The sequence below is a fragment of the Sus scrofa genome, chromosome 6 (genome assembly GCF_000003025.6).
Source record: "Sus scrofa isolate TJ Tabasco breed Duroc chromosome 6, Sscrofa11.1, whole genome shotgun sequence".
Classification (NCBI taxonomy): Eukaryota; Metazoa; Chordata; class Mammalia; order Artiodactyla; family Suidae; genus Sus; species Sus scrofa.
In genome coordinates, this window is record NC_010448.4 from 80929523 (window position 1) to 80954636 (window position 25114).

The following is a 25114-nucleotide window of genomic DNA, read 5'->3' on the forward strand; positions in this document are numbered from 1 at the left end:
AAAAGACCAAAAAAATAATAAAAGTAAAAATTTAAATGCAGAGCCTGAGAGTTCCTGTTGTGGCTCAGAGGGTTAAGGACCCGATGTTGTCTCTGTGAGGATGTGGGTTCAAATCCCTGGCTTTGCTCATTGGGTTAAGGATCCAGAGTTGCCACAAGCTGCAGCTCAGATCTGGTGCTGTTGTGGCTGTGGCAAAAACCGCAACTGCAATTCATTCCCTAGCCTAGGAACTACCATATGCTGCAAGTGTGGCCGTAAAAAGAAAAAATATATAAAAATTGGGGAGTTCCTGTTGTGGCTCAGTAGATATGAACCCAACTAGAATCCATGAGGAGACAGGTTTGATTGCTGGCCTCACTCAGTGGATTGGGGATCCAGCATTGCCTTGAGCTGCAGTGTAGGTCGCAGATGCGGCTGGGATTGGATCTGGCATTGCTGTGGCTGTGGTGTAGGCCGGCAACTGCAGCTCCAATTCACCCCTTAGCCCAGGAACTTCCATATGCTGCAGGTGCGGCCCTAAAAAGCCAAAAATAAAAAAATAAATGTAGAGCCTGCATTTTCAAGATAAGTTTGCAGATTGGATTTCATAGAGTTACCTTTTCCTAACTATGTGACTTTTCCCAGAGTCTGTAAACAAACAAATCATATACCTTGTACATTGTCTGAGAAGCATAATCTTCTAGAACTTAAATGACCCTTCATAAGAGCAATGTGAAATAATTTGGAATGAGGTTCTGTTCTACTTTCAAACCAGAGCATATACCATCTAGCAACACATTCTAATATTGTCAAGAATCATTTATATCTAAATATCTTCAATACTTAAAGATGAAAATGTCATTTTAAGTCTCATAGACCTGGTATCATTCTTACAGTAAGGGGGTATATTAGTTTTACTCCCCTGTTCCCTTTTAACTCAATAATGATGTGCTTTCTAGTTGAGATTCTTTAGAATAAACTATTAAATGAAGCTTGTCCAGGTTTATATTTGGGGGGGGTGTTTCACATCTTCCAAAGATCACACTATAGTTTCCCCATAGTGTATCAGGTGGCAGGAAGCTTAAGAGGATCATAGCATCTCTCTTGGTGATAGATTTTGGAAGAGTCTGGAAGATGATCTTTCCTGACTTGTCAGATTGAATAAAGCTGTAATGCTTTTCTTGAAGTTACAGTAAACAGTGAGGAAAATAGCAGACTCATTTTGTAGCCTGAAGTAGAAGCTCCCCCATAACCTTACCGGCTCCGGCCTTCCCTCTTGTGTTGTGTCTATCTGCAGTGCTTGGCATAAGACTGCAAGGTGTCTGGTGATGTGTTTTAAAGTTTTACTGAGGAAGCACTGGCATGTTGAGATCTGGCACTGTTTAGTGTGTATAGTAAATGTAACTTCTTTTGGGAACTGAATCTTTTAGTTATCATCCCTTCTTTGAAGTCAGGGGGGAGAATTTTTCATTAAAATTATGTCTTTTGCTTGTTGTCTTATATTGTTTTTATATAGAAAGTTAAAAGGTAAAGAGAACACCAAGTGGATGCTGAATTGTTGCAACTCCAGATCTTAGAGCCCATGTCACACCCACCCTCAGTCTAGCAATGAGTGGTAAAAGACACTCAGAATCCCTTTTTCCCCCATCCAGCCTTGACGATTAAAAAGACAGCAAGATTTAGCAATTAGAAATACTGCATTCTTTGTTCTGCAACTTTTCAAGAAGAATCAGCATGTAAATTTGAACTTTTCCTGACCAGAATTTGGAAGACTATAATGTGATTCCCTGGGCCTTGATTCCAGAAGAAGGAGCTCTCTGAATATGGGTTTACTAGTTGGTGGTGAATTCATGAGTCGCCAACTATTAGGCCTTTATGTCCAGATATTATCTCAATTTATGGAGTAAGGTCCCTGAGTTCTCCTCTTTCCTTCCACAGGGCAAGCAGGAGGACTTCAAGACGACAGTTCTGGAGGGTATGGAGACGGCCAAGCATCAGGTGAGGGTGGCATTAGATGCTTGCCACTTAGTAGCAAGAGCCGCCAAGTCAGGGATTGATGCTTGCAAGTGTTTTTGGCTGTGGTACCCACATTTTAGCCAGAAGCGCAGGGGAACTTTAACCCATAGGACAGAGTATTATAATAGAAGAGAGCATAGCCAGAACAAAGGCAAGCAAAACCGTTTGAAGTCCTCAGGCCGATCTCAGCCCTCCGCTCTTCTTCATGTTTTTCAGGAGATGGCGGGTACTTTTTCTCCCCAGCAGCCTTTATAGACAGTAAACATGATATAAAATATAGACTTAGAGATCATGGGACCTTTACTACGAAATATAGTTGTATACACAGAGAGGGGAAGCCATAGGCTGAGAGCCTTTATTTAGAAAAAGAGGATGGAAGAGCATTCTAGGACTAGTCAGAGGAATTATGCTGGCAAATGACTCTTTTTGGAAATGGTTACTAAGTGGTATTAGATACAGTTTTTTTCATTAACATTACGTAGTTAATCATTTTGCAGTTTAAACATTTTTTTCTCACATGAAAATTAATCTTTTTTTTTTTTTTAAAAGTCTGCTTGAAATGCTCTTTCTTGTCAGACCAAACAGATTTTAACTTATAGGAAAAAGTAAAGGGTTAAATGATTTATAGAGGTCCATCTGGAACAATTAAAGTTCGTTCCAGTAATCCAAAGTAGAATATCTGGATTCCATCCTTTGCCTCTTAAAGGATGTTATTTTGTGTTCCAGTGCTCAAAACTAGTTCATTAGTTCATATATATATTTTGATAGACTTGGAATAGGTGTCACTTTTGGAGTTTGTCACTTTTGAGCTTGTAAGTCTACTTTAAAAATTATTTGTTTATTGCAGTTTGTGTATAGCAGGTCCAGGGAATATTTGTATTTTACTCTTGGATCAAAGATAGTTCAGTGTTATTAATACATAAATTAGTATTTGGGGACTCAGAATGTTAGAAGTAGATTTCTTTAAATGCTGTCCCAAGGGTTGGAGTTTGATAATCAGTTCATGGTTATCTTGGAGGAGTTAAAATTCTTATTCAGAGTCTGTATCTGGCAGATAAATCTTCAAGAATGTTTTTCATCAAATGATGCACAATTGGATCTTCCGTGGAACTGTTGAGGATCAGGGATAGCCTTTAGAGTTTAATCTTGAATAAATAGAGTTTTCTTGTTGCTTTCCATTTATTTTTACATGAATAATACATTTACTCTTTTACTTAAGTAAACAATATGTTGTATTGCTGAAAATAAAAGCAGACTTTCATATAAAACTGTGGTGCTAATGACTTAATATTAGCAGAATAGGAGTTTTAAGTGTTTGTAGGAATGGTAGTGGCTGTTCTGACCCCTTCAAACTCTCTTCTTCAGATCTTTGTCATGTCCAGAAGAGTGCATTTATGAGATGATCAATCAGAGTTAGAAATATGCTTATGAGCGATCAATGTTCTTCTCTTAACAAAGCCAAATGACCCTCGTGAGTATCTTAGAACCAGGATCATATCTTGACTTCTAAAATTCACATCAAGTTGGTGTTTACATCCTAAATCTTAAAAGTTAGAAGAGACCTTGAGGTCATCTTGCCCAGCTTTCTGCCTTTGAACAGGATAGTATTATATCACCCATGTTTTATCAGTTAAGTCCTGAAATACAAAGTTAAATGACTTGACCAGGGGTGTACCAAGAGTGGAGGAGTGAGAACCCAGAGGTCTTGTTTCTTATGCATAGAGTATTCCTTACATCCTCCCTCATAGAATCATTTAAAGTGTGTTACCCATAAAAAAACATAAAAAACAAACAAAACACTAAAGCATAAGAAATCACAGGGGTCTGCTCTTTTTTTTTTTTCCTTTTTCTCTTCCTTTCCCCCATTCTTTATTCTTTCTATTTTTAAACTCTTATAGGACTGAATATGGTGCATCTATAGTTTCTAATTTTAAGTAGTTTATGTGTACATCCTATTAGGCTCTTAAGCTAGAAATCTAGTTAATTTTATATACTTGAATGAACGGGGGGGAAAGGCAAGTAACTCATGGAAGGAAACCTTCTTTTCTGTTAATTGTTATGTCTCTGTAACGTTATTCTATTCAAGATACTGCCTGTGTCATATCGGAATCAGTGGGGGAAATGATTTCATGGAATAGAGGTCCTATATCCTCACTTTCCCCCTCCCTCTTTCTGCCTCTCTAATTGATGTATCCAAAAAGGTCTAAATTATTCCCTTAAATACTTAACTACTTGTGCTATGTTTTCAGGGAAAGTATGAGCCAGCTAGACTATTAGAAAGGGCAGTTCTGCTTTAGCATGACTGCATTTTGAAAGGTGATGCTGGAAATTTCCTCGTGAAGTGGTGAGAAAGAGGAACAGAGGGAAAGATTGGTATGTAGGTAGCCTTTGAGCTTTTAAAAAATTAAAATAGCATCTTTGAAACATTCTAGATTTCCAGAATACCAGATTTTGTTAAATACATACAAACATCAGAGTATAAAACTGTATTCGACGACCAAGTATAAATTGCTTCTAAATTATATGTACCATAGGTACTTTTAATAGGGGTATTATTAAAGTCAGTTGTCTTCTGTAAGGTTCTTCCCTCTACAGGAGATACTTAAGAGTTAGATTATCCAGAGTGGTCTATTAGTTCATTTCGAAAATATCTTATACAAAGAATGTTTTGATTTAGCTTCTGAACAGTTTACATTTCAAATTAACATTTATTGTTTCTTTGAAAAAAGCTTAGATTTTTTTTATCTTGCCCACTTTTCTCCTTGATTTTGATAATGATTTCCTTCTTTGAACTAATAGTCTTCATCTCTAAAAACTATAAGGAAGGCAATAATTAGTGCTTTTAGGGACCATTTTTCATTTTTAGAAGTTTTATTCATAAGAATAAGTGGGGTTTTAGAAGTTATATAAAAGATAGAGATGAAGAACAGTGTTATTCCACATAGGCATTAGTGTCATAACTTTTGGTTTAATTTCTCTTTTGTTAAACTTCTGATGTTTGATTTAAAGGTAGTTTAAAACTGTCATATGACTGATATAAATAAAATTTATTTGTTACAAATTCTCCAGATTCCCCGAAGTTAACCAAAAATATTGGATCAATTTTTGTTGATAAGAACACTTGGAATGAGGAGCCAAATATAATGTAAATTCTAATAGTTTTTTTCTGACTGTCATTGCCAGTAGTATTTTGCAGTAGGATTCATGTTCAAAGACCACTTATTAAACATACATATAGAAGACAATACAGCTAAGAAAGAAAACTACCTGTACTTAAGGCTGGGAGAGATAGGGTTTAGAGTTCATTGGTCATCTTGTTAATTGTATACAATCATGAAATATACCAAGAAGTAACCTATTAAGAGGTATTTGGTCCAAATCCTAAAGCTTGTTGGGTAGAATGCTCCTTATAAATGTGACATGTTTTAGGTCTTGGCTTTGGGGTTTTGTTTATTTATTTTGATTAGGGGGTACAGGACTAGGGGCATCAAACTGTATAGTTTTAGAAACGTTCGCATTACTGAAATCTATATTTGATAGTCAGCGTTTCTTCTTTTTGTGCCTTAACTTTATGCTTCACCCTCCACAATATGGCTTTTACTGATTATTTTTTCCTTAAGGCGTAATTAATTGTCCTGACAGTCTTTAGTTTTAGGTTGAGATTCATTAAATGTGAGGATTGGGTAGGGGGGCATCTGTGGTATGTGGAAGTTCCTGGGCCAAGGATCAAACCCAAGCCACTGCAGTGACAACACCAGATCCTTTACCTGCTGCTCCACAAGAGAACTCCAAATGGAGGATCATTGTTTCAGTTTAGTGTTGTGAATATAGTATTTGTGCCCTCATTATCTTCTGTGGATGGATGAATTTTTCTCCCTGTCTCTAGGAATAGTGTTTCTTAGTGTACAGCCCATAGGCATTTTGTTCTAGACAGTGGTTATATGTTTTTGTAGAACAGCACCTCAGTAGTTGAGCTGTAATTTTCTAAGTTATACTTTACCTGCCTTGTTTTTTACACTACCTGCCTAGTTCTTACTAATGCCTTTTCTTTAACATCACTTCCATTATCCGTGCTCCCAACTTTCTATTTTATGTGCTTTATTTTATTTTATTTTTGTCTTTTTGCCATTTCTTGGGCTGCTGCTGCGGCATATGGAGGTTCCCAGGCTAGGGGTCGAATCGGAGCTGCAGCCGCTGGATCCGAGCCACGTCTGTGACCTACACCACAGCTCACAGCAACGCCGGATCCTTAACCCACTGAGCAAAGCCAGGGACTGAACCTGCAACCTCATGGTTCCTAGTTGGATTCGTTAACCACTGAGCCACAACGGGAACTCCTGTTTTATGTGCTTTAAAATGATTAAACATGAATATCTGGTGCCTGTTTTGTTACATAATTAACTTCAATGGTATTGAAATTATGAAACTCTTTAAATTGTGCCTTGGTAGTTTCAGAAGCTGATGTTTAAGTATATATTTTTAAGATAATCTTATAAATACAACTAAAATATATGTAAATGTATTTCTAAGGGCATCTTGTAAAGTTGTACTTAACTACCAGTTTGTACAATATCAATTTAACACCAGTTTTAAGAATTACTGTTGTTATATAAGTTATATACACTGTATGTTTATGTAGTACCATATAGTATATGTAGCAATATATTTTACTTGGAATATATTGTAAAGCATTTCTAATGTTTCTGCCAGAAAAGGCGAATGCCTTGCTTTCTTTTCTTTCATCATTGTAGTCTGCTTAATTTCTTCTCACTGCTTGCCAGCACTGAATTATGAGAACTAATGGATGGTACCATTGATGAGATCATGTGGTAGTTATTCTTCGTGTTCACTATTGTAATCTTAAAAGAAGGCATGTGATTGTGTTTTTCACTCTATATCCTCTTTTCCTTTCTTGTTAGTGTATTTTTCTTTACCCTGGTTCTTTAGATTTAAAATTTATTGTATACTATCAAAGATGTTTCAGCTTTTGAGCAAATTGACAGTTTTGTGTTTTTTTTTTTTTTTTAAAAGGAAGTGAGCTCAGTCTGCATATGGGGCAAAAAAGGAGCTTGAGGCATAATCATTATCGCTACTTTTGTATTCCTTTGCACTTTTCCCAGAAGTCCTTTGCTTTTCTTTGCTAGGTGTGGAGGGTGCAGCTTTCCAGAGTAGACTTCCTCATGACCGAATGACTTCTCAAGAAGCAGCCTGTTTTCCAGATATTATCAGTGGACCACAGCAGACTCAGAAGGTTTTTCTATTCATTAGAAACCGCACAGTAAGTTTCCATGTCACCTTTTTTCCACCTAGATTTTTATGTAGAATATGGGGGGAAAGTAGAAAGAGAGGAAAGAATTTTTAAATTATCTATAATACTGTTATTCAGAGATAACCACTGTTAGAAATTAGTTGTTTTTTTCCTTTGGGTATTTTTTAAAATATATATTTAATTTTTATTTTTACAAAATTGAAATCCTACTTCCATGCATTCTTTGATCCTTTTCATTCCTCATAACCTCATAAATACATGATAAGAATTTTAAAACTTTTTTTCCCCCTCTGTGCCTGCAGCATGAAGTTCCTGGTCCAGGGGTCAACCACAGCAGCAGCCTGAACCACATCCCTAACAACGCCAGATCCTTAACCTGCTGAGCTACCAATAAACTCCTAAACGTTAAAAAAAAAAAAAATGCTTTAAATCCAGCATTGCCACAGCTAAGCATAGGTCAGCAGCTGCATCTTGGATTCCATCCCTGGCCCGGAAACGTCTATATATATATGCAGTGGGTATAGCCATAAAATTAAGAAAACAAAACAAAACCTTAAAAAAAAATAATCACTTTGTCTTTCTTCTTAGAATAAGAGGAAACCTTATTCTGACTGCTCATCTGGTTAAATGATCTGACAGTTGGGTCAGACTTTTAATTGTTGGGCATTTAAATGTCCATTTTTGCCTAATTTTAATGAAGCTCTGAATAGTTTTATGCATTCTTAACTCTATCTCTGGTTATTATCTCCTTATGATAGAGTTCAAGAAGGAAAACCACCTTGTCAGAAAGTAGAAACACTTTTTAAGATTTGATACCTGTTGTCAGATTGCTTCCCAGAGAGGCTGATGGAATTGACACCCTTATTAACCTGCCCTATTTTTGTGATTAAAACAATGATAATATAATCTGTGCTGCTGTAATAGGCCAAATCCATTTCATTTATTTTCCATTTCTTGATTACTTAGACTGATTGCTTTTTCATATTTATTAGTCATTTGCATTTCTTCTGTGAATTTTTCTTTCACGTCCTTTATTCATCAGACATTCTCTACGGAGTAGAGGAAGACAGAACGCTATTCAGAACATATTCATTGTACTCTGGAACGATACAGAGGAGAAGAAATTTATATTGTAATCTCATCTGTTTTGGAAATCGCTTATATGTCTTTTTAGCCACCAGTAATGTCTTTATTTTGACCATTAGATTGCAAAACTACTGCTAAATTTGGATTTTTAAATGCCATTTAGCTGTAGTACAGAATAAAGGTTCTTGGAGCTCCCATTGTGGCTCAGTGATAACGAAGCTGACTAGTATACATGAGGATGTGGGCTTGATCCCTGGCCTCACTCAGTGTCGCTGCAAGCTGCAGTGTACATCACAGATGCAGCTCGGATCCCATGTTGCTATGGCTGTGGTGTAGGCCAGCAGCTGCAGCTCTGATTCGACCCCTATGGGAACTTCCATATGCTGCAGGTGTGACCCTAAAAAGCCGAAGGGGGGGGGGAACAGAATAAAGAGTCTTTGGTTGGAAAGGGGGGAATACACCCATGGCATTTGGAAATTCCTGGGCCAGGGATCAAACCCTTGCCACAGCAGCTACTCAAGCTGCACCATAAGGGGACTCCTAAAAGTTCTTTTTTCATGAAGAAAAATGGGGTGATTTTTTTAAAGTGAATGGAAAATTCTTAATGTGTATTTTTGAGACTGATTTTTCTTTTAATGGAATCAGCTTCTGTGCATAGCATGTCACCATTTTTCTAAGTGGATTTCAGACAAAACTGTCATTTGTTTCACTTTTTACTTGTATTTGAGTGGTAGATTTATAGTGATCTCTGTTTTCTCTGATTTTTGAAGAATTTTGTTAGCTCATCATTTTGTTTTGGTTTGGTTTGGTTGGTTGGTTGATTGGTTTTGGCTGTGCCCAAGCCATGTGAAGCTCCGGGGCCAGGGATCAAACCTGCACCACAGCAGCAAACCAAGCCACTGCAGTGACAACACCAGATCCCTAACTCAGTGCGCCACAAGAGAAGTCCCAGTTCTTTCATCTTAAGCTGCATCTTTCTTTCTCCCCTGTTCTGTCCTGCTAGGAGCCCTCTTCTACACACTTGGCTTCAATTACCGCCAATAAGCAAGCAGTTCTAAATGTTAACTCTCCTTTGAACCCCAGCTGTATATCTAGATGCCAGTCTTTTACCTCTTCTTGCCTTGAAACTAAACTCATTATCTCTTTTTTCAGTGTCCCTCATTCAGTGAATGGTATATCAACTCGTTTAGTTGTGCAAGCCAAAAACTGAGTTATCTTTTGCACCTTTCCCCCCTACAAACCTGGGTTAGATTTTGTTATCTAACCCAGGTTTAAATCCTGTTGCCCTCCCAACTATATGATCATGGCAAGTTTCTAGGTATTTTTGGTTTTTTAGATTAAATAACTCTTACCTTCTTCAGTAAGTCACTCATTTGACATGGCTTTGTGTTTCATTAGTTTCTTTGTCAGGAATACAACCCTTACTGTTTCAGTGAAAGGAAAGCCCATATTTGAGACCTTAAAGTTAAAAAGGTTAAAGTGATCAAATGGTATATATGTCTTACTTGTATGTAATACAATTCTATCATTTAAATACAGTTGCAGTTATGGTTGGATAATCCAAAGATTCAGCTGACATTTGAGGCTACTGTCCAACAATTAGAAGCACCTTACAACAGTAAGTAGTGTGTTCACTAGGACTGGTTTTGGACTAGATTGTGAAAATTGATAACTTCCTTCCAGACACTCCTTGATAATGAATTTTCATACATATTTTCATCTTATTTCACCTTGTGCTGTGCAAAAATGAGCATTGTAGAAAAACTGTTTTGTGTATTTGTAATTGTTTTTCTGATATTTTAAATTGTATTGACAGGTAAGTGAGTTCAGGAGATTGTTAATTTCTCCAGACCTGTGTTCCAGGTTTAATCCACAGACTACTTTCGTGGCATTTGGTTGGTTGGCTGGCTTTCTTATTTCCTACTTGCCACCAACAAAGTCTTGTAAAGTTTTTTTCAAAGGAATGAACTTTTAAAGGGGTTGGTTTTATCCTTCATTTTATGTGTAATGGCATGTCATTCTTAAAAATTCTTAATTTTGTGCTTCCATTTCGGACTACTGTGCAGACTAATCAGTTCTAAGAATCACTTTTCTGAAGCCATCATGTAACTTGAAGTTTATGGAAAAGATGGATAGAATAACTTCATGATGGAGAAATAGAAGAATAGTTTTCTGTTTAAAGTGCTAAAAATATAAACTTGTTTTTAAATTCATTTATTCTGTAGGTGATACTGTGCTTGTCCACCGAGTTCACAGTTATTTGGAGCGTCATGGTCTTATCAACTTCGGCATCTATAAGAGGATAAAGCCTCTCCCAAGTAAGGATCTGGCAATGAATTTCATGGTTTTAATTAGATTCCAGGAGGCTTAGCTGTTTTTTTTTTTTTTTTTTTGTCGTCTTTTTAGGGCCACACCTGCAGCATACGGAACCTCCCGGGCTAGGGCCTGAATCAGAGCTGCAGTTCCTGACCTGTACCACAGCCACAGCATCACTGGATTCCAGACACATCTGTGACCTACGCCACACCTTTATCCACTGAGCGAGGACAAGATTGGAACCCTCACCCTTATGGATACTAGTCAGCTTCTTTAACCTGAACCCACAACAGAAACACCTAACATTTTATTTTGATTTCCAAATCTGTATTTAAAGTGAAAATATTCCCAAGTTTATCTTCTTATAAGTCAGATTTAAAGTAAAATCTCTTCAAAATGTGAATTTTCTGTAATTTCTGGTGTGATAAATTCTTGGTAAATGATACTGAATTTCTACTTTAAGAAAAATCAATTTTTTAAAAAAGCTACCTGAATCAGGTGTGGCCCTAAAGAAAAAAAGAAAAATCAATTTTTAAAATTTTGTTAAAGAAAAAAGTGAAAAGTCGTTTATGAAAGCAGGAGGTTTTTTTTTTCTTTCCGTTGACCAGTTCTTTATACTACTAAAGTTTTCATTTTTATTTTTTTTTAAATGCTGTTTACCCCTTTCATGGTGTCTGGATAATGTCTGCCAGGAAGCTGAAGATAGGGTATTTTGAGAATTAATCTGTCTGTCTGTTTATTTATGATACATTTATTTATTTATTTTGTCTTTTGTCCTTTTAGGGCCACACCCGTGACATATGGAGGTTCCCGGGCTAGGGGTCTAATTGGAGCTGTAGTTGCTGGCCTATGCCAGGACCACAGCAATGCCAGATCCAAGCCATGTCTGTGACCTATAACACAGCTTACGGCAATGCCGGATCCTTAACCCACTGAATGAGGCCAAGGATGTTCATTTATAAATTTTTAACAATGAATTAAAGTATATAGTTTCAGGAGTTCCCATCATGGCTCAGTGGAAACAAATCTTACTAACATCCACAAGGACACCAGTTTGATCCCTGGCCTTGCTCAGCGGGTTAAGGATCCAGCGTTGCTGTGAGCTGTGTTGTAGGTCACAGACTCGGCTCGGATCTGGCGTGGCTGTGGCTACGGTATAGGCCAGTAGCTGCAGCTCCAATTCGACCCCAAGCCTGGCAACCTCGATAGGTCATGGGTGCAGCCCTAAAGACAAAAATACAAGTAAATAATAAAATAAAATATAGTTTCAGATATTTGCTAATTCAAATAGTTTTCATATTTTGAAAATTATTTTCAAAATATGTAAGGCATGATAACATATTGAGAACCTAGAGGTTTTCTTGATAAAAATGATAAAAACTCTTAAACCTACAACAAAGTATTTTAATTTTTTGTTTTTTTTTTTGTTTTTTTTTTGCTTTTAGCTAAAAAGACAGGAAAGGTTATCATTATAGGTTCTGGGGTCTCAGGCTTGGCAGCAGCTCGTCAGTTACAAAGTTTTGGAATGGATGTCACACTTCTAGAAGCCAGGGTAAGAATTTTATTTGGGGTTTAGAAACCTGACCTAATGGAAATATGGTAAGCGAATTATCTATTGCAAATTGAGTCATACAAATTGAATTAAACCAAACTGATTTATGTAATATTCAAAGTATTTTGGATAGTGTTAACTACATTGGATTAAGCATTCTTGACAGTAAAACTTGAAAAGTGCTCAGGAAGTATTTGGAGTTTATAAATAGTCCATATAGCCCTTTGGTAGATTTTCAGATCATTGTTTCTTGCAGTTAACTTACAATTTGGGGGCCTTCTTGGACCTTCCTTTACAGGAGGTAGTTATTTTTAGTGGTATGACAGTGAATTGTATTCCGTTTGATAAAGAGGGAAAGGAGTTGCTTCTCAGGCAGTAGCCATCTCTTACAGCCTGGTGAAGCCAAGATACTGGCTCCTAATCAGTCCTAGAGAGAAATGGAAACTGAAGGAGGACAGGCTGATTGCACAGAGTGGGAAAAAAAAAAAAAAAAAGAATATCCCATTAGGATGTTCCTATTTGAATTGGTTTCATGAATAATTTTTGAGATTAAATTATCTTCCAGTGGTTTAAAGACCTTCCTAGATGCCTACCATTTCAAAACAAAACAAAAAAACCCTTCTTAGTGTTAGATTTAAACAATCTAAAATTTTGTAAAAGCTGTCAAAATGTTTTGTGCAATGCAGTCTAAATTGCTTTTTAAAAATTTCTATCTTTTAAAGGTTCTTTTCATATAGAGTATGGGGGAAATTTTGAAGCATTCCTGACAGTTTTACTAAAAAAAATTTTTGTTAATTCAGAAAACATTTATATACCCTCTGTGTCCTATGTACTAAGAATACAGTAAGCAATAATACAGGATCGTTAAGATTCCTACCCATGTGTACAGGTTTTTGTTTTGCTTTTTTTTCAGTTGTTTGTTTGGAGGTTACAGGGTACTCTCATGTAATCCATGACTGAAATATCATGCAGCACAGTAAGATTTCCCTATACTTGAAAATTCCTAGTCAGCAAAGATATACTTGGGCCCATTTAGAAATGAGAGATATTGGAGTTCCCGTCGTGGCACAGTGGTTAACGAATCCGACTAGGAACCATGAGGTTGCGGGTTTGGTCCCTGCACTTGCTCAGTGTGGGTTAAGGATCGGGCATTGCCGTGAGCTGTGGTGTATGTAGGTTGCAGACGAAGCTCGGATCCCGCGTTGCTGTGGCTCTGGCGTAGGCTGGAGACTACAGCTCCGATCAGACCCCTAGCCTGGGAACCTCCATATGCTGCGGGAGCGGCCCAAGAAATAGCAAAAAGGCAAAAAAAAAAAAAAAAAGAAATGAGAGAGATTGTCAGAAGTTCATGCTCAGTAGACACTCTGCCCCTGGGCACAGGGCTGCACTGGAGAGTCATTTGTCAGAAAAGTCATCTAAGCAATCATTCACTGCTGACTTTGACACTGAGAGAACAGGAGTCAGAACCTGATGGTGGAAAGATGGGCTTTAGTGTTGGAATTTATGAACAGATATTCCCTGTGTGAGTGGCCTTTGCTCAGCCTGTACAGTAAGTGTTATTGGGTACACTGGGGTAGAGAGCTAATAGTACCTGTAACTAAATGTGGCGGTCAGATTGTTTCCTACCTCACATCACTTAATTCTGTACCTTTTATACCTCATTCATTACCTACCACTCCCTCAAATAGTTAAACCTCATTTGCCCTTTGTGGCCATATGTACTCCTTGTAAACTCTTAATTGCACCTTTTTTTTTGAATTATAAAAGAGCCCTGAGGTGTGACCTTTCCAGGTTCTTATGGTTAAAGTAGAATTGATGACTTCAGCCATTCAATTTCTGAAAAACAGGATCGTGTGGGTGGAAGAGTTGCTACGTTTCGCAAAGGAAACTATGTAGCTGATCTTGGAGCCATGGTAGTAACAGGGCTTGGTAAGTAGTTCTTAGTTTTATGCTATAATACAAAGTCTGAGACTCATGAAATTGTTTAATATCATTTTTATTTTTTATTTTATTTTTGCTTTTTAGGGCTGCACCCGTGGCATATTGAGGTTCTCAGGTCAGGGGCCAAATCAGAGCTACAGCTGCTGGCCTACGCCACAGCTGCAGCAACACCAGATCCGAGCTGGGTCTGCGACCCACACCACAGCTTACAGCAACACTGAATCCTTAATCCACTGAGCGAGGCCAGGGATTGAACTCACAACCTTATGGTTCCTAGTCGGACTCGTTTCAGCTGTGCCGTGACGGGAACTCCTGATCTCATATTTTAAAATTGTAGGTGCAGTTTTAAAATATATTGGTTAGGATACTCTTCTTACTCTTAGAGGTGAAATAGTCTTCCTCAAAAGATTATACACATATCAATATGTGTATAATTTTAAATGTACCTAGATTTTTTACCTGGCAGATCCAATTCTTGGAAGTTATCCTAAGTAAATAGACAAGTGGATCATGTTCAGAACATTTTCAATGTGGCATAGCAGAATATTAGAAACCACAGATTTGAAGATACAGTGAGAGCCGTAGCTACTAAAATTTATGTAGCTCCACATTAACATGAAATTTTTGTCCACAATTTATTGCTAAGCCGAAAAAAGATTACAAAACAATACACATGGAGTTCCTGTTGTGGCTCAGCAGGTTAAGAATCCATCCATGAAGATGTCAGTTAGGTCCCTGGCCTCGCTCGGTGGGTTAAGATCTGGTGTTGGCCGTGAGCTGTGGTGCAGGTTGCAAGATGTGGTTTAGGTCGAAGGTGCAGGCCAGCAGCTACAGCTCCAGTTCAACCCCAGCCCTGGAGCTTCCATTATGGACTTTTTTTTTTTTTTAATTACTCAAATGAATTTATCACCATTATGGATCTTTTGTATGTATATGTCTGTAATGTTATGTACATAAAATCTAGAAGGATCTATAATGTTAACTAATTTGTAGTAATAGATGATTTTTTGCTTTCTTATTATGCTTATCTTTACATGCTTATTTTACTTTGGACTTTTTTTGGTATATAATTCACATACTCTAAACTTTGATATTTTAATATGAGTAAAAATATTTTTGCTTGAGTTTTTTTGTTCTCTTTTCATGGATATGTTGAATTTAATTGTTGGAGTTTTTTCTAGGAGGGAATCCCATGGCTGTGGTCAGCAAACAAGTAAATATGGAACTGGCCAAGATCAAGCAAAAATGCCCACTTTATGAAGCTAATGGACAAGCTGTAAGTTGAGGACATACAGAACTTTTCATAATTTCTTTGGTTCAGTTAAAAACAATTTGGGGGAAATATGTGGATGAATATTCACACATATAAATATTACTGAGGGTAGACATGATGTGACATTATTCTGATTGTTTCTTAACTCTGAGCTGTATAGAAAGGGATGACTATTTAGACTGTTATCTTTAAATATTTAATGAAGGCAGGTTAACTAGGCAGTTAATCTTTTTATTTGGCCATGGCAGCCTGTTCCAAGAGACCTGTGGAATTGACACTTGATTCCTCATTTCTTTGTTTTGTGCCTCCCATCATGTGCTTTGGCTTCATGTGTTCTTCATAATTTCAGTTTTATGTTTATAGGCTCAAATTTTTGATGGGCTAATAGCAAAATGGTAGCACTAAACCAGATGCTTACGTAGGTTAAAGAATTTGTTGATTAGAAGCATAGGAGCTTCTTATACTTAGTATGGCAGTAGCATGAAGTGATGTTCAGTGTGGGATAGTGAGTGTTTTCACAACTGTGTGATAGCTTAGACTATGTGAGTCAATCCTAATCTCTAAGGGTGAGTGAAATTCAAAAGTTTGTATCAGGGAGTTCCCCTCGTGGCTCAGCGGGAACAAATCTGACTAGCATCCATGAAGACCCAGGTTCAATGCCTGGTCTCACCCAGTGGGTTAAGGATCCGGTGTTGTTGAAAGCTGTGGTGTAGGTCACAGACATGGTTCAGATCCTGCGTGGCTGTGGCTCTGGCGTAGGCTGGCAGCTACAGCTCTAATTCCACCCCTAGCCTGGGAACCTCCATGTGCCTTGGGTGCGGCCCTCAAAAGACAAAAAAAAAAAAGTTTGTATTCAGAGGTTTTACCAACTCCCCTGTTAGTGAGTAAGGGAGTCTTACATTCTTAGTATATATACACATTATCTTCTTTATATTTAAGGAAAGGAAGTTTTAACTACTGTTACTAAAAGTGGTAAAAGATTCCAACTCTTGAATTTTGTGTGATAGTTGCCATGGTGCATCCTTACCTTTTCCTGTCTACCTTTAGGGTGTATGGGGTTCATATCAGAAGTACAGACTTTCAGGGAACACTTTGGTTCCCATCCCCATCATTCTGGATCCAAATTTCCTCCCGGGGCTTTTCTGAGGGAGAGGGAAAGGGGGCAGCCTTCTGGCAGAATAAAATAGGAAAAGATGAAGTAGAGGTTAACACAACAATTCTATAAACTTCTATTACTCTGCAAAGATCTATAAAACATATAGAGGAGTTCCCCTTGTGGCGCAACGGAAACAAATCCAACTAGGAACCATGAAGTTGCAGGTTCAATCCCTGGCCTTGCTCAGTGGGTTAAGGATCCGGCATTGCCTTGAGCTGTGGTGTAGGTCACAGACACGGTTCAGATCTGGCTTTGCTGTGGCTCTGGTGTAGGCCGGTGGCTATAGCTCCAATTAGACCCCTAGCCTGGAAACCTCCATATGCCACGGGTAAGGTCCTAAAAAGACAAAAGACAAAAAAAGAAAAAAAAAAAAGATATCAAATATATAGAAATGAATAAGACAGTGCCTGCCATATAATACCCACTGTCTGGTGGGACTTGTACACAAATAATATCTTTTTCCAACTTTTTATTATGGAAATTTTCAGACATTGCAAAAGTAGAAAGAGCACTATGATGGACTCCCATTTTTCCAGTCTCGTTTCATCTGTCCAGTCCTGTTGCGAGCAGGGGAAGTGACATGACCAGATAGATGTTTTAGGTAGATAGGCAGTAATGTAGAGAATTGAATTGAGGAAGCAGGATCTTTGAAGTAGGTGTCATGTTAGTCCTCAGAAAGTAATGGAGTCCAAATTAAAGATTATCACTGATCTTGGAGACACTCTTTTGTTTTTCAGACTTTCCTGATGTAGAGCAGGTTCATTTAGTCTTTCTGACAGTAAAAAAGTGAGGTTTATTTCCTAGTGGAGATAATCCAGAGAAATTGTCTTCTTTCTTGGTATTAGATAAGCTTTAACACCTTTTTTAAAACATTTGTTTCTAAATAATATACCAGTATTCGCTCAAGTATGGCCTGCAACCAGCTGCCAATTCATGAACTGTTGGTTACTAGTGTGGGATGAGCCTTGTGCCAGAATGTAAATAAACTACATCATTAACCACACCTGTCAGTTCAGATGAGAACTTGTTGTAGCAAGACTTTTTCCATTGAAGGAAGTAATGCATTAGTTTTCATTCTGGCATAAGCTTCTCATTTCACTGGGACCATCCCTTTGAGTAGTAAACAGTTGTCAAGCTAATGGGTGGTTTTCAGGATTTTGTTGTCATTCAACTCTGATCTTTATAAGATTTTTTCTAAGTTGGTTTGTTTGTATTTGGTGCAAATGGGTAAAGAGGATTCTTTAAACATTCTCAATTTTGGGAAGAAATTCTTTGCAGCTTTGAGTTTTGATTGCCTTAAATTAATCAAACATAATAAGACATGTTATTGTTTCTATATCTTGCTGTTCCCAGTAATCTAGCTTAGAGTAAGAGTGGACAACTCTTGACCAATAGACTGGCTTCTGGCTTGTAGGACAAGTACTAGGAGCTTAGAGCTGATTAATTTATGCTTATAATCACAGATAACGGTTCATGGCTTTAGAAATCTGGGGAATAAATCAGTCAGTTGCTTCATTCTCACATTTTGCAGGGGAAGAATCTAAAGCTCAGGCATGTGTTTGCTGAGGTCTTTTTTTGTTTTTTTCATACACTGGGCATGGCTTCAATCCCTGGGTCACAGCAGTGACCCAAGCCACAATAGTGGCAATACCAGATCCTTAGCCTACCATGCCACCAGAGAACTTCACCTGAAGTTGTTACTGTCAGTAAGTTATAGATCCAGGGTCGTTTGTCTGGTGTTCCAGCTTTAATGCCCACACTTGTTCTGTTCTGCCTGGCCGATAGTTTAGGGAAGTTGGGGGTTGGTGGGGAGTGTGCATTTCTCTCTCTCTCTTTCTTTCTTTTTCTTTCTTTCTTTCTTTCTTTCTTTCTTTCTTTCTTTCTTTCTTTCTTTCTTTCTTAGGATCACACCTGTGATATATTTAGGTTCCTAGGCTAGTGGTAGAGTCATAGCTGTAGCCTCCTGCCTACACTACAGCCATAGGATCACCAGATCCAAGCCACATCTGCAACCTACACTGCATCTTGCAGCAACGTTGGATCCTTTAACCCACTGAGCGAGGCCAGGGATTGAACCCGCATCCTTATAGATACCAGTCAGGTTCTTAACCCACTGAACCACAACAGGAGCTCCTGGGAGTGTACAGTTCTAATTGCTAGTGTAGTTGCATCAGCTCAGTCTCTTTTTTTTAATGGCTGCATGTGCAGCATATTGAAGTTCCCAGGCCAGGGATTGAATTTGACCTGCACCTTCAACCTACACTGCACCTGTGGCAACACCATATCCTTAAACCCACTGCACCAGGCCAGGGATCAAACCTGCGCCTCCACAGTGACCTGAGCTGCTGCAGTCAAATTCTTAACCCACTGCACCACAGTGGGAACTCCCTGAGTCTCCTCAAAGAGTTTTCTTTATTTGTTTGGTTTTTTTGTTTTTGTTTTTGTTTTTTTGTTTGTTTTTGTTTTTTGTTTGTTTTTTTTAGGGCCCTACTTGAGGCATATGGAGGTTCCCAGGGCTAAGGGTCCAATCGGAGTTGTAGCCGCCGGCCATAGCCACAGCAGTGCCAGATCTGAGCCGCGTCTGCAGCCTATACCACAGCTCAGACGCGGCTCACTGAGTGTGGCCAAGGATCGAACCTGCATCCTCATGGATGCTAGTTGGGTTTGTTAACTGCTGAGCCATCATGGGAACTCCTCAAAGAGTTTTCTTTTAGTAGTTATTCTAAGGGGCAAGCAAGGTCCGCCTAGAGTGACAGTATTCACTCAACCATTGATTTTTTTCTTTGGTAAGCTGTTGAACAATATTGGATGTGTTCCTCCATCCTCTGTGGACAGCCTCGTTGGAAAAGAGGGTGATTGATGGTTCTGTTGTCAGTACATAGAAATTAATTCTGTCATCCTATATAAGGCCGGCTTAACTCAGATTATTATTACTACCTTTTGTAATATTGTCTTAAGGACATGTCACCATACTGAGCCATTTTGCTGCTATAGGAAAAAAAAATCACGTAGTAAGTGGTTTTTGTTTTGCTAAACTTGTTCTTAGTCACAAGAATCCCTGAAAGAGTTTCCCTCTCTATTCTCTCTGGTCCTGCATTGGCAGCTAAGATGTCTGTTTTTGACAAGGGAAGCATATTTTATGATGAACAAGGGCTTTCCAGTTTGGTTCCAATATAGGATATCCTGATAAATAGAAGTATCTTGCAAGTGTATTAAGACAACAGAGTGGAGTTACTGTTGTGGCTCAGCAGGTTACCAACCCGACTAGTATCCATGGGGATGTGGGTTTGATCCCTGGCCTCACTCAGTGAGTTAAGGATCCGGTGTTGCCATGAGCTGTGGTGTAGGTCAAAGACGCGGCTCGGATCCCGAGTTGCTGTGGCTGTGGTGTAGGCCGGCAGCTGCAGCTCTGATTAGATCCTTAGCCTGGGAACTTCCATATGCCACAGGTGCAGCCCTAGGAAGCAAAAAAAAAAAAAAAAGCCCAGCGCTAGTAAAGCAGCTGCCCTCACATTGACAGATGGTGGAGTTATACTCTGGACTATGCTGTAATAAGCTTTAAATGGAGAAGATTGAGAAATAGGGTCATTCATACTTTAGGAGCATTTTGAGTCACCAGTGAGGGGACTGAAAACATGGATTGGTGGAGACTGGGGAAATGACTCTGAATGTTTTCTTTGTGTTCTGTGCACCAGCCAGTAACTTGGCTTTGGATTCTAGTTTTGTTTTTGGCTTTGAGTACCAAAAGAGTATCTTATTCAGATTTCTGCATTGCTATAGCATTCTGCATTGGAAAATCTTTTGTCTCCTTTTGAGTGAATGAGAGAGAGAGACTCTGTGTGTGTGTGTGTGTGTGTGTGTGTGTCCGTGTCCGTCCATTACTATCAAGCAAGATCCAAAGACTCAGTAACTACTGGAGAAACACATCTTGATTTTCTACTTGGGAATGGTCCAGCTGCTATGAGGAAGAAAGATAACACTTGAGGAGTTCCCATCATGGCTCAGAGGTAACAAACCTGACTAGTATCCATGAGGACACAGGTTCGATCCCAGACCTTGCTCAGCGGGCTAAGGATCCAGTCACAACTCGTGAGCTGTGGTTGTAGGTCACAGATGTGTCTCGGATCTGGCATTGCTGTGGCTGTGGCACAGGCTGGCAGCTGCAGCTCCAATTCAACCCCTAGCCTGGGAACTTCCATATGCCATGGGTGTGGCCCTAAAAAGACAAACAAAACAAAACAAAAAAACACTTGAAAGGTACTGGGTGCCAGACTTCTTACAAATACATTAACTAGATGTGTTCAGCACCTGTCACAGCTTAGCAAGTTTCCAGTTGTTATATTATACTTTTGATACAGGTGTCTTGGCCTTTTCAGGTTTCCTCTTTCTTTAGAAACATCTTCGGCATCTTTTTTTTTGTCTTTTGTGTTTTTAGGGCCACACCTGTGGCATACGGAGGTTCCCAGGCTAGGGGTCTGATCGGAGCTACAGCCACTGGCCTATGCCACAGCCACAGCCACAGCAGTGCCAGATCCAAGCCGTGTCTGCGACCTACACCACAGCTCATGGCAATGCTGGATCCTTAACCCCTGAGCGAGGCCAGGGATTGAACCCGAAACCTCATGGTTCCTAGTTGGATTTGTTTCTGCTGAGCCACAATGGGAACTCCCATCTTTGCTGTCTTTAAGGCAGTCTTTCTCTACTCTTTAAAATCATGACTGCCAATCTGCACTTTTTTTTTTTTTTTTTTTTTTTTGCTTCCCTGTGGCATATGGAGCTCTCCTGGGCCAGGAATCACATCCGAGCCGCAGTCCCCAACTAAGCTGCAGCTGTGGCAACACCAGATCCTTAACCCACTGTGCTGGTCCAGGGATCGAACCTGTATCCCAGTGCTCCGAAGATGCTGCTGATCCCTTTGTACCACAGCAGGAGCTCCCCTGCTTTTTATAAATGTAAAAATCTCATGCCTTCTTTAAATGTTTTTGAAGTTGCAAAATAGTTATTTCCCCCTCAGATATAGTTAGAGTATTGAATTTGCTTTTCCAAGCTATATTAATGTATTCATTTAGTAAGAATTTACTGAGCACCTCTACCATATACTCAGAGCTGCTAGAGTGCACTCGTTAGACATGCAGTGTGTGCCTTTTCCATGTGGCTTAGTCCCTGCTCTAGGAAAGTCAGTTATTTACATCTCCTAAAAGATTCCTTATGAGGAAGGCAAAAGTCTCCATTTATAGAATCATATTACATTTTATTTGGATTAGGATGTACCCGTTGTCCTTATTCTCTCTTTAGGGTTAATAGCTTTATCTCATTTCCCTTAGCTCTTTGGGAATCTGTTTAGAAACTCTTCAGATGTAAATTTATTTTTCCAGGTTTTACCAAAGGAACTAATCTTTATTTTATCATAATTCTAGAAGTGTGTGGGGGTGGAAGAGGTGGAGATTGACCCTAGCCTCTCTTAGCCAGATTTGGACCATTAAAGCTTTTTTCAATGTGTTATTCTCCCTGAGGGAGTCTCTGGTTAACTCTCAGAACTTTGAATACCCAGAGCCTAGGTGCACTTAATTCCCATTTTGCTCTGCTGCTAGAGAACTTATGCAGACTAGAATTGAGACAGATGGGCAATATTTTTGAAGACCTAACAAGCTTCTGATGATAGAATGCAACCAGTGGTAGAACTAAGGAGAGCTGTCCTTCTTCCTTTGAGATGAATTCTTGTCAGGACCAGGGACCCTGTCCATAGAGTTGTTTGGCAGTCACACAGGCTGCCCCACGCCTGACCATGTTTAGGGATGCTCCATAAAATCTACAGGACCAAAACTATCAGGATTTTTTTATCCATTTAGAGCAGTGAATCCAAATTTTTAGTCTTGAAAGAACCATTTAGTTGGAGTCTTTCACAGAGAAATAGTTTTGTAAAGTCATAATCAAAATCTGTGTTTCAGGTGATAGCCTTTTTGTTAGATTCTTTGCTAGAAAATTATCAGAGGTCCTTTGCCAAAAGACTGCGTCTTAGTTTGTTGGTCTGTGTTCTCGCCGTGTTGTAATAATAGAAATCCAGCTACCATCAGACATGGTGCATAATCCTTGATAATCATTTGCTGATTTACTTTCTCAGGATACAGTTTAGGAATCTAGAATAGAATGGTTAGGTTAAAGTAAAATTATTGCTCTGTGTTTAGAGATTTCCAATATTTCAGCATCCTTTCATGATTATTTATGGAACTAGCAGAGTCCAAGAGTTCTCCCCAGAGGGAGAGATCTGAAACAGGTATTTAGGGTCTGCTTAGGGTAGTCGGTTGCTGAAGTTCTTGAGTATATCAACTAGAACCTATCTAACTAACAAAATTTTAGAAATGGATTCAAGATTTAAATACATCACAAACACATTTTGATTTTTGCCTGGTCATTATTTGTTTCCTAATGGACAAATATTCTATTTACTATTTTCTAAATATTTCAAGGTAAAAATTTAAAGTTAATGGAAAAAAATGTAGGTTTCTAAACTACCTCTGATCTCATTGGCAACATTCCTATAACTACTTAACTAGCAGGAAATGGATGGGGCCTGACTGGTGACTGGAGCCCCGAGTTAGAGAGGTGTACTGGAGATGCAGTCATGTCATTTGGTGTCAGTCACATGTGGCAATGATCTTTGGTTTGATGTTTGTTTGATTTTGTTGTTCTTACTGTTCTGTGTTTTTCCTTTTCTCTTTTATTGAATTTTGCTTTATTTCCTCTCTGCTTTTCTGACACCATCTCCCTTTAACACTCCACAGACCCTGCCCCCCAAACTGCCTTTGTTTTGCTCATTTCTGTGCCTTGACTTTCCCATTTTAGTCTCTGTACAGTCTGTTCCTTATTTCTCTAGTGGTTGCAGCTTCTGAGCTAACAGAATGCTTCTGTCATGCTGTGTGTTTAAAGCCTTGATTTTACTGCTGTCATACAAAACTAAACTTGACATGGCTGTTGGGCTGTTATTTACAGTTTATTTCTCTCTCTGCTGCACTGGTTAAAAGGACACTGTCAAGGTATTTTTTTTCATAATTTTTCAAATCATTTTCCTCACTGTTTACAATAACCCATTAAAAGCTTGAAACTTAAATCTTTCCCTTTCAAAGATCCTCTCCATCATACATTCACACTGGTTTGTTGTTGTAGAGTTGCGCCTATATGTTGGGCTGGTGCCATTTGAGTTTTTGTCATTAAAAGCGCATGTAAAGTCAAGTTTTTTTGTGGGGGGTGTGGGTGGACTAAAGGGGAAAGTGTGCTGAATCAGTGGGCTGCTCAGCAAACAGAGGGAAGAAACAAAAGGTCAAATTTGGTCCCTCTAACCTTGACAGTGTCCCTTTAAATATTTCTCTACCACACACCCTGGCCCCCAGTTACTGAGCCTCTGAGTGCTGCGTACTTTTTCAGTATGAACTTCCCTATGTGGCTGTCACCCTAGCTGCAAAGATTAAAGCTTGTCTAAAGCAAGCCATCCAGTTGACACTGGAAGAGCTTTAATCTGTACCATTTGCACACTTGTGTATTGGCACATTCTGCCCTATTGTAGAGACATGTGATCTGGTCCCTCTTGTTGCTATAGCATCCTCTTGCTGGCATTTTAGAAGCCGCACATAGAAACATCGCCATTTGTACTCAGGAAAAGCAGTCATTCGCGGTTTACCTGTGATCAGTTAAGATCTCATAGCTATGTAGATTTCATGTTGAAAATGTAATAATTGTTTGCTTTTTCAAGGAGAACTATATTTAGAGTTTTAGAAGTGTCTTTTGTAATTATTGCAAGAATTACACCAAGCAAAATTTCAGCATTTCTTTGAGCTGCGGCCTTGCTATGACCATCATATTAGTGAGGAAAAGTACCTGAGGAGACAGTAAATGAAATTCCTTAGTCACTCCCATCAGCTCTGATAGCTGTGTAATCAGAACAAGTAGGGATGTCGTAAGAACTCCTTTCTTTGGCTGTGGAGTTGAATGGGTCGGTCAGATGTGTTTGATCCATCAAGTCCTAGGTACCACCCTGATACGTAAATGGCACCAAGCATCCAAAGCCTGATTCATTGCCTTATTTCTCAGAATAAACCAGAAGATTCTCAGAGGGTTCTATTTCTTAGGCTAAGGAGGATTCTCTAATTCATAAAGATTTCCTTCTCTCTCCCAGGTGTGATCTTTTAGAACTTGATGTTTTAAAATATTGTTTTGATTGCGTCAGTTATCGTATCTTGTCATATTTACCATTCCGAAGGAGAATTGCAGTCCTTTTCCCTTTCTTTTTTTGGTGCAGATTGTACCTCTCATATCTTCTCATATCTTTTTGCCATACCTGCTCATCTGATAGAGTTACTTATGTGACTCATCAGTGAAAGGGCAGGGGCTAGTGCTTCAAAATCATCCATTTAATTGGGCAAAAACTAAGGAGTTTTAAATGAGAAGTAGAGTTTTACCATGATGATCTTGTCCACAGTAGTTACTTCTAATTGTAAAATATCACTCTTCCTCAGCCTTAGTGATTATTTG

General features: G+C 38.7%; 1 protein-coding gene across 4 annotated transcripts in view; it reads left to right on the forward strand.

Moving 5' to 3' along the window:
* KDM1A (lysine demethylase 1A) overlaps window positions 1–25114 on the forward strand; it is a 68469-nt gene that overhangs the window by 26116 nt on the left and 17239 nt on the right. Inside the window, exons 3-10 of one of the 4 annotated variants that reach the window (XM_021093198.1) lie at window positions 1918–1977; window positions 7140–7273; window positions 9890–9968; window positions 10576–10668; window positions 12112–12218; window positions 14066–14147; window positions 15341–15435; window positions 23611–23622. In XM_021093198.1, the coding sequence (XP_020948857.1) occupies window positions 1918–1977; window positions 7140–7273; window positions 9890–9968; window positions 10576–10668; window positions 12112–12218; window positions 14066–14147; window positions 15341–15435; window positions 23611–23622 (662 nt within the window). 4 annotated transcript variants of the gene reach the window in all.